Here is a 14,538-nt window from a genome sequence, read left to right as displayed (position 1 = left end):
TACAATTAGCTTTATTTTTATTTATTTGATTTTTTCTTGAAATCTATTTGATTTCCTCTTCATTTGAGAGTTCAGTTACTGGATTATTCTAACTTTTTACTTCATGTTTTTGTTGTTGTTGTTGAAACTGTATCTCTGTTTCTCTATATTCAGTCTTCCAGGTCTGTTTTACTTTGCATACTTCTATATCTGAGTTGCACAGTTTATCTGGGTTGAATCTAGGTGATATTATCATGTCTCAGATTGTCGTATGCTGTTGTTAGTTTTCTGTCCAAAGACCTCGCTTTCATACTTTTTGTAAGGTTGGTATGGTTTTTCTTACAAATTCCTTTAATTTCAGTTTATCTAAAAATGACCTATTTTCTCCATCATATTTGATTGACAGTTTTGCTGGATATATGATTATTGGCTGGCAATTTGTTTCTTTCAGAATTGTATATATGTCATGCCACTGTTTTCTTGCCTACATGGTTTCTGCTGAAATCAAAGCTTAGTCTTATTAGTTCTCCTTGATAGGTAACTTGTCATTTTTCCTCAACTGCTCTCAGGATTCTTTGCTTGTCTTGGTTTTGAAAAGTTTGATTATAATATATCTTGGTGTTTTCTTGTGGGTTCTATCCTGTTCAGAGTTTATTCAACTTCTTGAATGACTATCTTCTCGTCTTTCATGAAGTTAAAGAATTTTTCTTTCAACTCTTGGACAATAGTCTCAGTAGGGTTTATTGTCTCTTCCCCTTCTGGAATGCCTATCACATGTAAGTTATTCCTCTTAATAGCATCCCACATAAATACTAGGCTTTCTCTGGATTATTTTGCTTTTATTTCCCATGTTTTTTCTGTTGCTGTCAAGGGCTTTTAACATCTAAGTTTTTCCTTGATTTCATCTGCAGTTTTCTTGATCTTTCTCTGACTCTATTAAAGTTTCCTAATTAGCATTCTTTTAAATTCCTTACCAGGTAGTCTCGATATAATTTCTGGTGTTACATTTTTTGATTCTGTACTTTGGTGACTTGTTTGTCACTCTGTTTTGTTTCTTTGTGTAAGCTGAAATTGAGATTGTGATGTCAGTTTTATATTTTAGCTGATGATTGTATATTGGTGTATTCTCAGGGACTCACTACTGTCTCCTGGTTGATGTTGTAGAGACCTGAAGTGTGAACGCAGTTAATTCTCTGTTTACTGTTTGTGTGGCATAGTTCAAGGAGGATCACATGCCTCTAGAAGCAGGGGTGTTATGTCCAGTGCCTGACCCGAGGCAGAGCAGAGGTTGCACAGGAGGGGGGTTCTGACTTGGCAAGTGCAGGGACTGTCTATAGCCCCATCTACCAGGAGGGCATGGGAACAAGGGAGAATTGCACACCTTTGCCACCAACCTCCAGCCATGTCTTATGCCCGAAGGTCGCTGTATTAACAGCCACTTACAAAAGCTCATGCTGTGGGTCAGAATTGATTCAACGGCACTTAACAACAACAACAACAACAAAAGCTCAAGATGGCTGCACCTTTCCATGCCATCCGGTTTTCATCTTCCACTCCTCCTTTCAAGCTTCCTCTTCCACACCTATGTCTTATCCTCTGAAACTCAGGGTCCCAGGATCACCATCTGTATCTGGTTCATTCAGTCTCCCAGGACTCTGTAGAAGAAGGTCAGTTCAGTGTGTCTTCCATCTTGCCTGTACCTCCTTCCTTTGATGCTTCCTCCATCACTCAATGTATTGCCTATTTGTTGTTGTAGTTGTTAAGTGCCATTGAGTCATTTCCAACTCATGTTGTTGTTGTGATGTGCCGTGGAGTCGGTTCCAACTCATAGCAACCCTGCATAGGGTTTCCGAGGTTGTAATCTTTACGGAAGCAGAAAGCCTCATCTTTCTCCTGCAGAACAGCTGGTAGTTTCAAACTGCTCACCATGAGATTAGCAGCCTCATTCGTAACCACTACGCTACCAGAGCTCCATTTCTGACTCATAGCAATCCCTATATAAGGTTTCTGAGGAGTGACTAGTGAATTTGAACTGCCAACCTTGCGATCCAAAGTTTACCACACCAGGACTCCATATTGCCCATGATGGTGGTGGTAGTTACGTGCTGTGGAGTCGGTTCCGACTCATAGCGACCCTGTACAGGGTTTCTGAGGCTGTAAATCTTTCCGGGAGCAGAAAGCCTTATCTTTCTCCCACGGAACAGCTGGTAGTTTCGAACTGCTGACCTTGCAGTTCGCAGTCCAATTCATAACCACTATGCTACCAGAGCTCCTTATATTGCCCATAGGATCCTTCAGTATTGCAACACAAGGGCTTCAGCTTGAGAAACGCTGGGCATGTTCTTCCCTTCACTTCTTCGATCAGGAGTTCTTAGACCATACTACGTATGTGGCAGCAATGTAACCCTCAGTACCATCTGAAAGAAGGCTAGTGATTTCCAATTGACAGGAGAACTTTGTCCCCAGGCTAAGACAAAGAAAACCTTTTTATTTTTCCCTGTTGGTTCAGATTTTTGAAGTTTAGTTCTTCTGAGAGTTTTAGGATTATTTGCCTCATTTCCAAGAATCCTCATGAAAAATCATCCAACCTAGTGTATAGTGTGTTTATTACTCTATCATATACCATAATTTATTTAATTCCTCCCTTATTATTCGTTTATTCAACAATATTTCACTACCTACTAACATGTAAGGTACTGTTTCATGCACTAGGGGTGTCATATTGGGAAAGATAAAGTTCTTCTCTTAATAGAGTGTATAGTCAAGTGTGTGAGACATTTTAGATATTATTGGACATATAGGTTGTTTGCATATTTTCCCTTTATGTAGAATTTATAATGAAAATTCATTTATCAGTAAATTTTGATACTATATCCTTAGTCCTTATTGTGGTATTCCTAAATCATTTGTATTTTGTCACTTAATGAGCCAAAGATAGAATTATTAGAGCTCAAGATGGTCAGAACTCACCTTGTCTTAGTGACATAGGTTGACAGCAGCCTAGAGCACCAAAAAGATTTTCTCCTGCAAACTATTCCACAATAAAGGGACATTGCCACACCTTTAAAGGAAAGAAGAATTGGGCAAAAAAGTTACTATATGCAATTAAAATAGTTGTATCTTAAATAAAAGACTCTATTCAGATAGGATTATATATATATAAATAATTTTTTCTGTGTGCTTGATATTGATGTGTTTTTTTTTTATGTATACCAGAACACTCAGGAATATGCAATCATTCAAACACCTAAAGGGCACACCCTGCCCCCCAGCCGCCAGCACACAGCCCCTCTCCCTCCATGAGTCTAGAGTCCTTAGCCTCTCTATCCTTCCACATCATCATCTCTGCCTTCATCTATGGCGTTGCCACTTCTCTGAATAGGATCCCACACTCTGCTCCTGCTCTTCTCCCTTATGGTCCCAGGGTCCTCCGCAATAGGATTATATTTTAAACCAAGTTAGGATCACTTTGAAATATGAAGGAAAGAGTAGCTGAATAGGAGTCAGGAGTCTGGCTTCTAAATTTCATTTCTACACCTAACTATCTCTGGGATCATAACTTTTTTTTGTTTGTTTGTTTAGCTTTTATTGTGCATTGAGTGATAATTTACATGGGAGAACATCAGTTTTGCACACAGCCTGTCATATTTCATATCATTGCAATGATTACAATCCCCTCCATGCATCACCATTAAACAGCATTTACTTTTATTCCCTCTGTTTTTGTTTTCGGGGTTTTTTTCTTTTTCTTCTTTTTTTTATGTACACTAAAATACTCAGGAATACATAATCATCTAAAAAACCTAAGGGCACATTTTGCAAATCTGCCTACTGACGCCAGCACACAGCCTTTCTTTTTCTGTGAATCTAGAGTCCTCAGCTGTTCTATCTCTTGGGGATCATAACCTTTTAAGTACTTTTTTCCTAATCTACAAGACAGAATCCTATTCTGCTTACCTAATAGGCTAACTATCCCCAAAACATCGTGCTGGTCTTTCCAGACTAGGCGTTGTTGCTGGTAGGTAGATGCTAAACAAAGCTTCCATTTCTCGTTTCCTTTGTACCTAGGCTGGAGCAGGACTAGGTCTTATCAATGGAATGTGAGTAGAAGTGACGTCTATCCCTTCTAGACCACAGCAGTTAGGAATGTGACTACCTTAACCCTCTTTTTCCCCTTCTGCTTGAAAGATTTCAAAGCATCATATGGTATGGCAGAGCCATCATATGGAGAAGGCTGGGTCCCTGAATCATTGCAAGGAAGAAAGTCACCCACCAACCGAATTCACCTGCATCAGACTGTGAGTGGGAAATACGTTTCTATCATAGTAAGTCACTGGAAATTTGAAGTATGTTTATATGAACAGAAGCGAACACTGACAGCACCATGGCTAAGAACCCACCAGTGGCTCCTCAGAAGGAAAGATCTAGTGATCTGCTCCTGTCAAGACTTATAGCCTAGAGATTCCCAGCAAGATGGTTGACTAACTAGGCTGACGTACTGTATGGACTGTCTGTAACGAAGATACAAGAGACAAAATAAAATAGACACAGATGAAAATTATGGCACCATGAAGTTCAACAAAAAGGTTAGATAAAGGGATGGAGTGATTTCTGGGAGGAGAGACCAAGCAGGGACGATGTGAGAGAGAGGCTGATTGGTAAACAGCTGACCAGACTCAGCTTGACCATCTTGTGAGCAGCTTTGGCGGTGGAGGAGGCCTGGAAGAGCAGATCTGCATAGGCAATGAAAAAGGTGAGATTTTTCTTTTACCCCACACACCCCTAGTGACCAGAGTGTGTTAGCTCCCACACTCATCCAAGTCATCCACCCCCAGTGCAGACCCTGCTCTCTGGTAGTTCGGATCACATGGTTGGGAGTCATGCCAGAGTGAAGCGGGGGCTGGCTGTAACTAGTTACACTGCTCCCAGCTTCCCTATGGTCCTAACAGACACTGAAACCAGATCCATCAAGGGGCCCCATGAACCACTTCCAGATTAAGTACCTGGAAAATAGGTAACACCTAGGCCAATAGGAACTCCATCTAGGGTCACAAACTCTGCTCTTACATCCCTTCCACAATCACCTCATGAGCACCTTGAATTACAAGAAGCCCAGAGGTTTCTCTCCTCTGGGATAATAACTGCAATGTTTGTTTCTATAAATACCCCAATCCTACAATGCCTGGGAAACAGCAGACAATTTTAGTTCACACAAAGAAACAAGAGAGAATGGCTCAAATAAATGACCACGATGCACAGCCAGAAAATGTTTCTGAGGAAGAAAAGTTAGTGGAACTAACTAAAAAGAATTCAAAAGAATGATAAGTAGGTATCTTCAAAGGATAATATAGAAAGATGGAAGAAACCAAGGAGAACACAATAAAAACTTAAAAAGGATTCAGGAAAATACTACAAGAACAAACATATAAAATAAATGCAATTTTTGAACAGTACAAAACTTGCAATTAGAAATCTAGAAGATTAATAATAAGATCTTAGAAACAGACAATAGATTAAAAGGGCAAAGGAGTTGATAGGAAGGAATGAAAACCCAAATCAGTGAGCTTGAAGATATCGCTCAATACTAGCATGCTAGAAGAACAGTCAGAAAAAAAGAATGAAAAAAATCTGAAGAAAGCCTAAGAGTTATGTGGGACAAGCACAGAGAAAACTGTCAAAGAATGGTTGGAAGAAAAGTTATTGGATGAAAAGACAAGCTGAACGAACCCCAAATAGATCACAAAAGAAAATCACCAAGACATATCATATTCAAACTTTTCAAAATTAAAATCAAGGAAAGAATCCTGAGAGCAACAGAGGAAAATGAAATGTTACCTACAAAGAAGAACCAGTAAACTAAGCTCTGATTTTGCAGCATGCAGGCAATAAGGCAATGAGATGACATATACAAAACTATGAAAGAAAAAAATTGCCAATCAAGAATCATATACTCAAAAAGTTGTCCTTCAAATGCTATGGTGAAATTAGAACATTTAACTGTGGCTGATGTTTTGCTGTTACACTGGAAGCTATGCCACTAGTATTTTAAAAACCAGCAGTCACCATGGTAGACAGGTTTCAATGGCACTTCCAGATTAAGACAGACTAGGAAGAAGCAGATTTGATTTGATGCATTAGATACTAATGGCTAAAGACCAGAAGAACTGTAGGATGATATCTAAACATTGGAAGAAAGCAAAATTTCATTGAAAAGACAGGAAAGTAACAGGAAGTCCAAAATGGATATCAGAAGAGACTCTGCAACTTGCTCTCCAGTGCAGAGATGCTAAAAAGAATGGAAGAAATGAAAGGAAAGACCTCAACAGAAAAATTCAAAGGGCCATTTGATAAGACAAAGTCAGTTATTATAATAAAATGTGCAAAGACCTAGCGTTAGAAAACCAAAAACACTCAGCACTTCCCAAACTAAAAAGAACTGAAGAAAAAATTCAAGCCTCAACTTGAAATATTGAAGGATTTATTGAAGGATTCTATGAGCAAAACATTGAATGATGTAGAAAGCATTAAAAGAAAATTGGAAGTTTTCCGGAAGTTCTTTTCCCGGAAGGAGGAAAAAAAAAAAAGGTTGAGATTCCACCATTTCTAAAGGTAGCATCTGATCAAGAACGAATGGCACTGAAAGATGTCCAAGGTGCACTGAAGGCTCCAGGAATTGACAGAATACAAACTGGAATCTTTCAACACACTTATGTGGCACTGGAGGTACTCACTCATCTATGCCAAGAAATCTGGAAGACAGCTACCTGGCCAACTGATTGGAGGAGATCCATTTGTGCCCATTCCAAAGAGGTGACACAGTGGAATGTGGAAATCATCAGACAATATCAGTCATACCACAAGCAGGTAAATTTTTACTGAAGATAATTTAAAACAGCTGCAAATGTATATCAACAGGGAAATTCCAGAAACTCAAGTAGGATATCATTACTGATGTCAGATGGATCATGGCTGAAAGCAGAGAACACTAGAAAGATGTTTACTTGTGTTTTATTGACTATGAAAAGGCTTATGGCTATGTGATTCATGACACTGCCAAATATAGGTATTCCAGAACACTTAATTGTGCTCATGTGAAACCTGTGTAAAGACCAAGAGGTAGTCATTCAAGCAAAACAAGGGAATACTCCATGGTTTAAAATTAGGGAAGGTGTGTGCCATGGCTGGACTCTTCCACCATACTTATTCAGTCTGTTTGCTGAGCAAATAATCTGAGATTTGGTATCAGGACTGGAGGAAGTCTCATCAACAAATTAAGATATGCAGATGATACAACCTTGCTAGAATTGAAGAGGACTTGAAATACTTACTGATGAAGATCCAAGCCTTCAGAATTAAAGAAAACAAAAGTCTTCACAACTGGACAATAAATAACATCATGATAAATGGAGAAAAGGATGAAGTTGTCAAGACTTCATTTTATTTGGATCCTACAATCAATACTCATGGGACCAGCAGTCAAGAAATCAAATGAAGTATTACATTAGTCAAATCTGCTGCAGAAGACCTCTTTAAAGTGTTCAAGAGCAAAGATACCAATTTGAGGACTAAAGTGCACCTCATCTAAACCATAGTATTTTCAATAGCCTTATATGCATGTGAAAGTTGGGAATAAGGAAGACTGTAAAAGAATCAATGCATTTGAGTTACGGTGTTGGAGAAGCATATTGAGAGTACTGTGGACTGTCAGAGAAACAAATATATCTGTGTTGGAAGAAGTACAACCAGAATGCTCTTTAGAGGCCAGATGGCCAGACTTAGTCTCTCATACTTTAAACATGCTACCAGGAGGGGTCAATCCCTGGAGGAGTTCATGGTAGATAAAGTGGAGGGATAGTGAAGAAGACCCCAATAAGATGAATTGGCACAGTGGCCACAATAATGGGCTCAAGCATAACAATTGTGAGGATTGTGCAGGACTTGGCAGTGTTAGTGTTCCATTCTGTTTTGAATAGGGTCGCGATGAGTCAACTCTACAGCACCTAACACCAATCCCCTATTCTCCATACCCTGTCTTCCTCCTTAATACTTACCAACATTTGACTTGCAACATACAAGGGAAACTTCTATAACTGACTGGATTTGCTAGAAGGGAATTAGAATCTGCCCACGGAAATAGGCTTCTTGTTAAGCCTTTGTAAAGTATGGGGCCTTGGGTGGAATCCTGAGCCTCATCCAGAGCCTTCTGAGTTGGGACATGCCTCCCACTTGAAAAGACATGCAGACCAATCCAGAACTACTGGGAGAACAGGGAATCTTACTGAAAGAAAGACTTGCAGAAAAAAAGCTGACTGTTTGAATTTCAAGCAAGCTGTTTGCATTGGAAGCATCAAGGCAAGAAAAGTCAGTCCATCAGGAAAAACTCCCTTCTAAGATGAAAACTCAAAGGGAAGCCCCAAGCAATCTAGTATGCTCACTGGTGACCACTCGGGTAAGCTTGTGAGTGGAAGTGGGGGAAATTCAGCAATGAAGATATGGACTGAGTTTGGCCGTGTTCCTTTGACAGCCACTGAATTTGAGATGAGAGAGAGAAGAGGATGGCCTGGCTGGTCTGAAGTTTAGACAGATGTGTGAACCCATGGACACCGACCTAGCCACTGGAACTAGAGCTGAAAGTAAAGTGGCCAGCTCGTCTGAAGCGCAGGGAGGCATTCATGAACTCCCAAACTTGCAGCCAGTACCCATTTGACTAACTTCAATGGTTAGTTACCAGAACTCAACCAGATGACAATCAAGATGCTTGAAACTGTGAGCAACTGTCAATTGGTACAATATGATGAACTGGATCTTTGCTTATGAATACAATTGCTCAAAATTTCAACCGGAATGGAAGGGTTGTTCATATCAAGGAACAAGCTTGTTTCCTCAGTACACTGGGTTGATAGGGACGGGCAATCTAGACATTAGCTATCAAAAATGGAATCACTGAGATGAAAGAAAGCATATTATTTTATTGAATGTAAAGCTAATGATTGTGTCAGTAAACCTTCTCTTAATTCACAATAAAAAGTTAAAAGAGAAAAAAGAAAGCAAGAGAGAAAGATCCCACCCAGAAAAACAATTTAAAAGAGTCTCTTGGGGTAAAGTTTATGCATTAGTATTTTTTTAAATTCCCCACATAATTCTAAAATGTGATCACATTTGAGAACCCTGCTCTATACCACAAAATCCCCCAATATCTAATAAACATGAACATCTTATGATAACAAGAATTACAAAATCCACTAGTTTCCTTTTTGTCTTAACTACCAGGAAGCTCAGTCAGTCTTATAATAATCTTCTTGTCCCCAGTTCTTATTTTAATTAACTCTTCCTTTTTCCAGATGCTTTTCTTTTCTCTCATTCTACAGGTTTTACAGTAAAATCCCAAACCTTCCTTGTCCTACGAGCAGACCTTCCACCCACTCGAACAGTTCCAGCACACATGACTACACACACACACACACACACACACACCAGGGTTTAGCTTACTCCAAGAAGCCACAATTCCTTTTTTTGATTTAATCTTTTTTTGTTTGTAATTCTTCCAGAAGGGTGATTGTTTTTAGTGGTTAAACATTGACTAATCCGATATAATCAGGAATATAACTATTAATAATAACCTATTTTTTTGTGGTTAAAAAATATATTTGACTTTAGGAACAAAATATATGGCCTCACTTATGGTTGAGTTCATCAGCCATGTAAGTGTTCTTCTCATCAGCACTGACAAAGTGATATGGAATTAGACACCCTGGGAATTGTTTCTTTGCTCTACTGTGAGAACTGCATTTCACTAGAGGGAATAAAATAATCCATTGTCATTTCGGTTTTTACCGTACTCATTTTTGGCAGAGAATTTATTCACTCTTCACTATATAGTTATTTATGTACTACTATCTCACATTAAAACCTCAGAGAATGCACCATTAAAACTTAATGTAATACCTCATATTTTTAGTAGACTAGAAAACAGTTAAAATTTTAGTTGAATTTGAAACACCTAAGTAATAGCTGGACAAATCAGTTTGAGTTCCTTGGAGCTCTTCATTGTAATTTTCCACTGTTTTCTATTCATAAATTTCTTTTCCAAAGTGCTCCAAAAACCAAAGGGGAAAAAAAAAATCAAGAGGGCTTGAAAAAGCTTGTGAAAAAAATCTCATTATCTTTTAATTCTATGTTTCCATAAACATTTTAAAGCCCCCTCAGACTTAGCTGTTCCCTGTATGTATTTCACCCTTACCTTAGTATGAATGCTTCATGTGGGTAGGGACTTTGTTTAATCACCTCTTTATTACGGTTTCCACAACAATACCTGGTATATAATTGGTGCACACTAAATATGCGCTGAGTGAATGGATGAAGTGAAGGCTTTCCCCGAAATCCTCTCCTTAGGTCTCACTGTCTGGAACCTCTGTTTATGTGTTTGTGTCTCATTCCTGAACTATGACACATTGCCCCCCTTAGCTATAACAGAATTTCGAAGAGCAAGTATTTGGCTTTCCAGCCATTTTGTTTCGTGACTTAGTTCCAACCCCCTCAATGTAACAGCACTCTTTCCACTTCTTTCTTGGGTTCCCCATTTCCTGCCCCTTCCTGCCTTTGACAAATGGTGTCCTTTTGGTATGTAGACTTGATCATTTCATGGTGTTGCTGTTCACCTTACAGCCATGTCTGTTGCTTGGCTGAAAGGTGATCTCCAGGAGTTCCAGGTTTGAAGGGTCATATTCTTCTGGGTTCTATCAATTTCAGTCAGACCATGACTCTGAATTTTGTGCTCCATTTTTTGCCCACTCTGTCTAAGCCCTTCTATTCTGAGCCCAAGCAGAGGCTAGGCACCATCTAGTTCTTCTGATCCCAGACTAGTGAAGCTGTGGTTTGCATGGTCCATTAGTCTTGTAGGCTCATTGTTTTCTTGAGTCTTTGCATTTCTTCACTCTTCATTGTTCCAGATGGAGAGAGACCAGTAGTTGTTATCTTAGATGATCATTCACAAGATTTTAAGACTCAAGGAGCTCTGGCAGAGTAATGGTTACGAGTTGGGCTGCTAACCTCAAGGTGAGCAGTTCAAAACTACCAGCGGTTTCACGGAAGAAAGATGAGGCTTTCTGCTCCTGTAAAAATTTACAGACTTGGAAACCCTATGCAGGGTCACTGTGAGTTAGAACTGATGCCATGGCAAACCACCACCATCACCATGTCATTACTCCCCAAAGCAGAATGTAGAACATTGTCTTTAGGAATATGTTATGTCAGTTAACCTACATGACCCTTGAGACTGTGGTTCTAGCCCTCAAGCTGTAGTCCTATGCTGTTTGGAAATCTAATGTAGAAAATATTTTACCACTTTTTTATACTATAATGATTTGTGGTTTTTGTTTACTTTTGGGGTCTTTGAGGTGATGTATTACTCAAAGTATATTGGCCCAAGGACAAAGATTTCGGTGATACTGATAGTCACATCCAGCTGTTCAAATGCCGTATTATAAACGTCATCTTATGAACAGAACAGCTGTTTCAATTGGCATCGCTGTTGTTCTCATGCCTGATGCTGCATCAGAAGTGAAAATTCACTCACTTATCACAAAATAAGCTTTGGAAGATGAAAATACTACCACCATTATTTTAATTTAGGTGACACGTTCAGGCCCACTGTCTCTTTTGCTCACAATGTAAATATGTTTCCAATGCAAGGAGGGTATAGCACTAGTACTGTGGAGACTTGGGAATGTTGCTAAATTCCTGGCTCTCCTGGTGCGATGCTGTGGGTTGATGTGCTGGAGTGCAAAATTGGTTTGAACAGCAAGGTTGGTGGTTCAAGCTCAGCAGCCGCTCCCCAGGAACCCTGTACCAGCTCAGTATGTGTCAGAACCAACTCAACAGCACTTAACAACAATAATACTAACTTGTAAATGGCGCTGTAGGATAAGCACTGGACTGTGAACCAAAAGTTCAGCAATTCAAACCCACCAACTGCTCTTTGGAAATCCTTAACAGGGTCACTATAAGTTGGAATCAATTCCACAGCATTAACAACAGCAACGCTAACTGCAGTGCAACCTTCGTGGTTCTCATCTTCCTTCATGGAGCCTAGTTCTGTCTCACTTCTCAAAAGGGGCGGAAGGAGAGAAATAGATCTAATGTGTATTATAGCTGTGTGGGTGTTTGACATACCTAATTCTTAGATCTGAAAGGGCTGGATCTTGGCACACTACAAAATGGTGTCATATATGTACAAGAATGAACAATTAATCAAACAATTAACAATCCTTATTTTCTTAGTGAGAAAGATAAAGCTTTGTGAGGTTAACCAATCTCCAATCACAGCGCTAGGGAGTAGCAGATTCAAACTCAGATTTATCTGTCTACCAAACTCAAGTTCGAACTCACTAGCCGCTCCACCGAAACCCTATACAGGGTCGCTATGAGTCGGCACCCACTCGATAGCCTTAACAACAACACTATGTCTTTTTTACTGTATGTAAAACTGAGGTGACAGTGACATCTGACCTCTAACTTCAGAAGGGGAAGGTCAGTCATTATCAGCCTCAACTGTCCCAGGTTGAATTCTATGAGGCAGATGTCAGACATACCTCCTCTCGCGGACCTTTAAATCAATTCTAACACCAGCTAACAGTCCAAACATATTATCATAATCTGTTCTTCTATACTCACTCTGAATTTTGTGTGGCGCCTTCCCAGACCTCAAGAATCAGGCAAAATTAGGAAACGCCAAATGTCACTAGGAAGTTCGGCTACCTTTCTGCAGAGGAAGGATTGCTGTCTCTAACTCACTTCCCAGAATCCTCCTAGAGCTGCACTCTGGGAAGTTTAGTTCAAGCGCCACTCCTGCTGTTGTGTCCTGCAAATGCAAAGTTATCCGTGATTGTCAAAACGTCTTTGACACATTTCCCAGAATCCTCCTAGAATTGCACGCTGGGAAATGTAGTTCAAGCTTCGCGTCTGTTGCCGGGCCCTCCAACTGTAAAGTCAACTGCCAAAAAGCATGATCTTACGTGATTGTCGATATTCCTTCCTAGGAGAACTGCTTCTCTGGATAAAGTAGAGGAGCATCTATTGACTAATTTCACTCAGCATAATGTCCACCAGGTTCATCCATGTTATGAGGTATTTCACAGATTCATCATTATTCTTAATAACTACTTTTTGAGCAATCATTGTTTCAAGGTTGTGTTAAGTGCTAAAACAATAAAAATAGCTACGGTGAATGGAGCCTGCATTCTAGGAACAGTGCTAAGCTCTTCATATGTTTGCTATTAATCCTTATGTTTTACAAGTTATGGTGTATTATTTATAGATGAGAAAACAGAGGCATAGAAAAGTTCCATAATGTGTTCATATTTATACAACTATTTGGAGTCCTGGTGTGGCGCTGTGGATTAATGCATCAGACTACAAAGTCGTTTGTACTGCAAGTCGGTGGTTCAAGCTCTCTAGCTGCTCCTTGGAAACTCTATACAGGATCTCTATGGGTCGGAATCGACTTGACGGCACTTAACAACAACAATACAACTATTCAGCAAAAGGGCTGGAATTTTGTCAAGGCCTGATTCCAGACAGAAACTGTGCTTTTGATTGCTATAAAGTACTGTCTACGTGGATTGAGTCTGTACCTAGGTGTGAGTCAGTAAGGGGAAAGGAAACTGAAAATCAATCTGCTTGCCTCATAGCCAACCTCTCTCAGCCATCGTTAAAGGAGGCAGTAGCCACAGTTCTTTGCTGTCGTTGTTGCTAAATGCCTTGGAGTCAGTTCTGACTGATAGTGACCCTGCATAGGGTTTCCAAGGAGCAGCTAGTGGGTTTGAACTGCCAAACTTGTGGCTCAGACTGACCTTGTGGTCCAGCACATTATCCTGCAGTGCTACACCACCACAGTCCTTTAGGTGTCCTGAATTGTACATCAAGCTCCTACTTGTCATAACATCAGACCAGAGCAGGCATTTTTTGGTTACATGAAAATTCAATTAAGACCACCAAGAAGGAGGAGCATGAGTGGAGCATGAGCTCCTACCTAGAAAAGCAGAGAGAACAGAGAGGTGGCATGGGTGACGGCATGGAGAGACAGCAGCTGTGTGCCTGCTGGCAGGAGGCTACTTGCAGAACATGCTCTTTATTGTTGTTAAGTGCCGTGGAGTCAGTTCTGACCGATAGCAACCCCGTATAGGGTTTCCATGGAGTTGCTGGTGAGCTTGAACTGCCCGCCTTGCAATTCAAACTGACTTTGCAGTTCAGCACATTAGCCCACAGCACCACACCAGGATTCCCTTAGGACATTTAAGTGAATATATATTTTTTGTTTTGTATGTGTAAATCAAATATTTTTGCTTTATTCATTTGTGAACTATAAGATGCAAAAGGGAAGTCTCAGGGAGGAAGTAGGGTAACTGTTGTTGCAAGGAAGGGATTGTAATCATGGAAACAAAACATATAATTTGTTGAATATAAAGCTGATGAGCTTGTCTGTTAACCTTTACTCAATTCACACAAAAAAAGTTTTTAAAATAATAATAATAATATGAAAACTAACAGGAAAGGTTTGAA

General features: G+C 39.8%; 1 protein-coding gene across 1 annotated transcript in view; it reads right to left on the bottom strand.

Annotated features, from left to right (window-relative positions):
- The window catches only part of NUDT13 (nudix (nucleoside diphosphate linked moiety X)-type motif 13), a 28,128-nt gene extending 25,096 nt beyond the window's left edge, over positions 1-3,032 (bottom strand). Inside the window, 1 exon segment of the mRNA XM_006878408.1 lies at positions 2,950-3,032. Within this exon segment, the coding sequence (XP_006878470.1) occupies positions 2,950-3,032 (83 nt within the window).
- Positions 3,033-14,538: the final 11,506 nt, after the last annotated feature.

Source organism: Chrysochloris asiatica, unplaced genomic scaffold (genome assembly GCF_000296735.1).
Source record: "Chrysochloris asiatica unplaced genomic scaffold, ChrAsi1.0 scaffold00020, whole genome shotgun sequence".
Classification (NCBI taxonomy): Eukaryota; Metazoa; Chordata; class Mammalia; order Afrosoricida; family Chrysochloridae; genus Chrysochloris; species Chrysochloris asiatica.
Note: the sequence above shows the minus strand (reverse complement) of the source record. Positions and strands in the feature narration are given on the sequence as shown.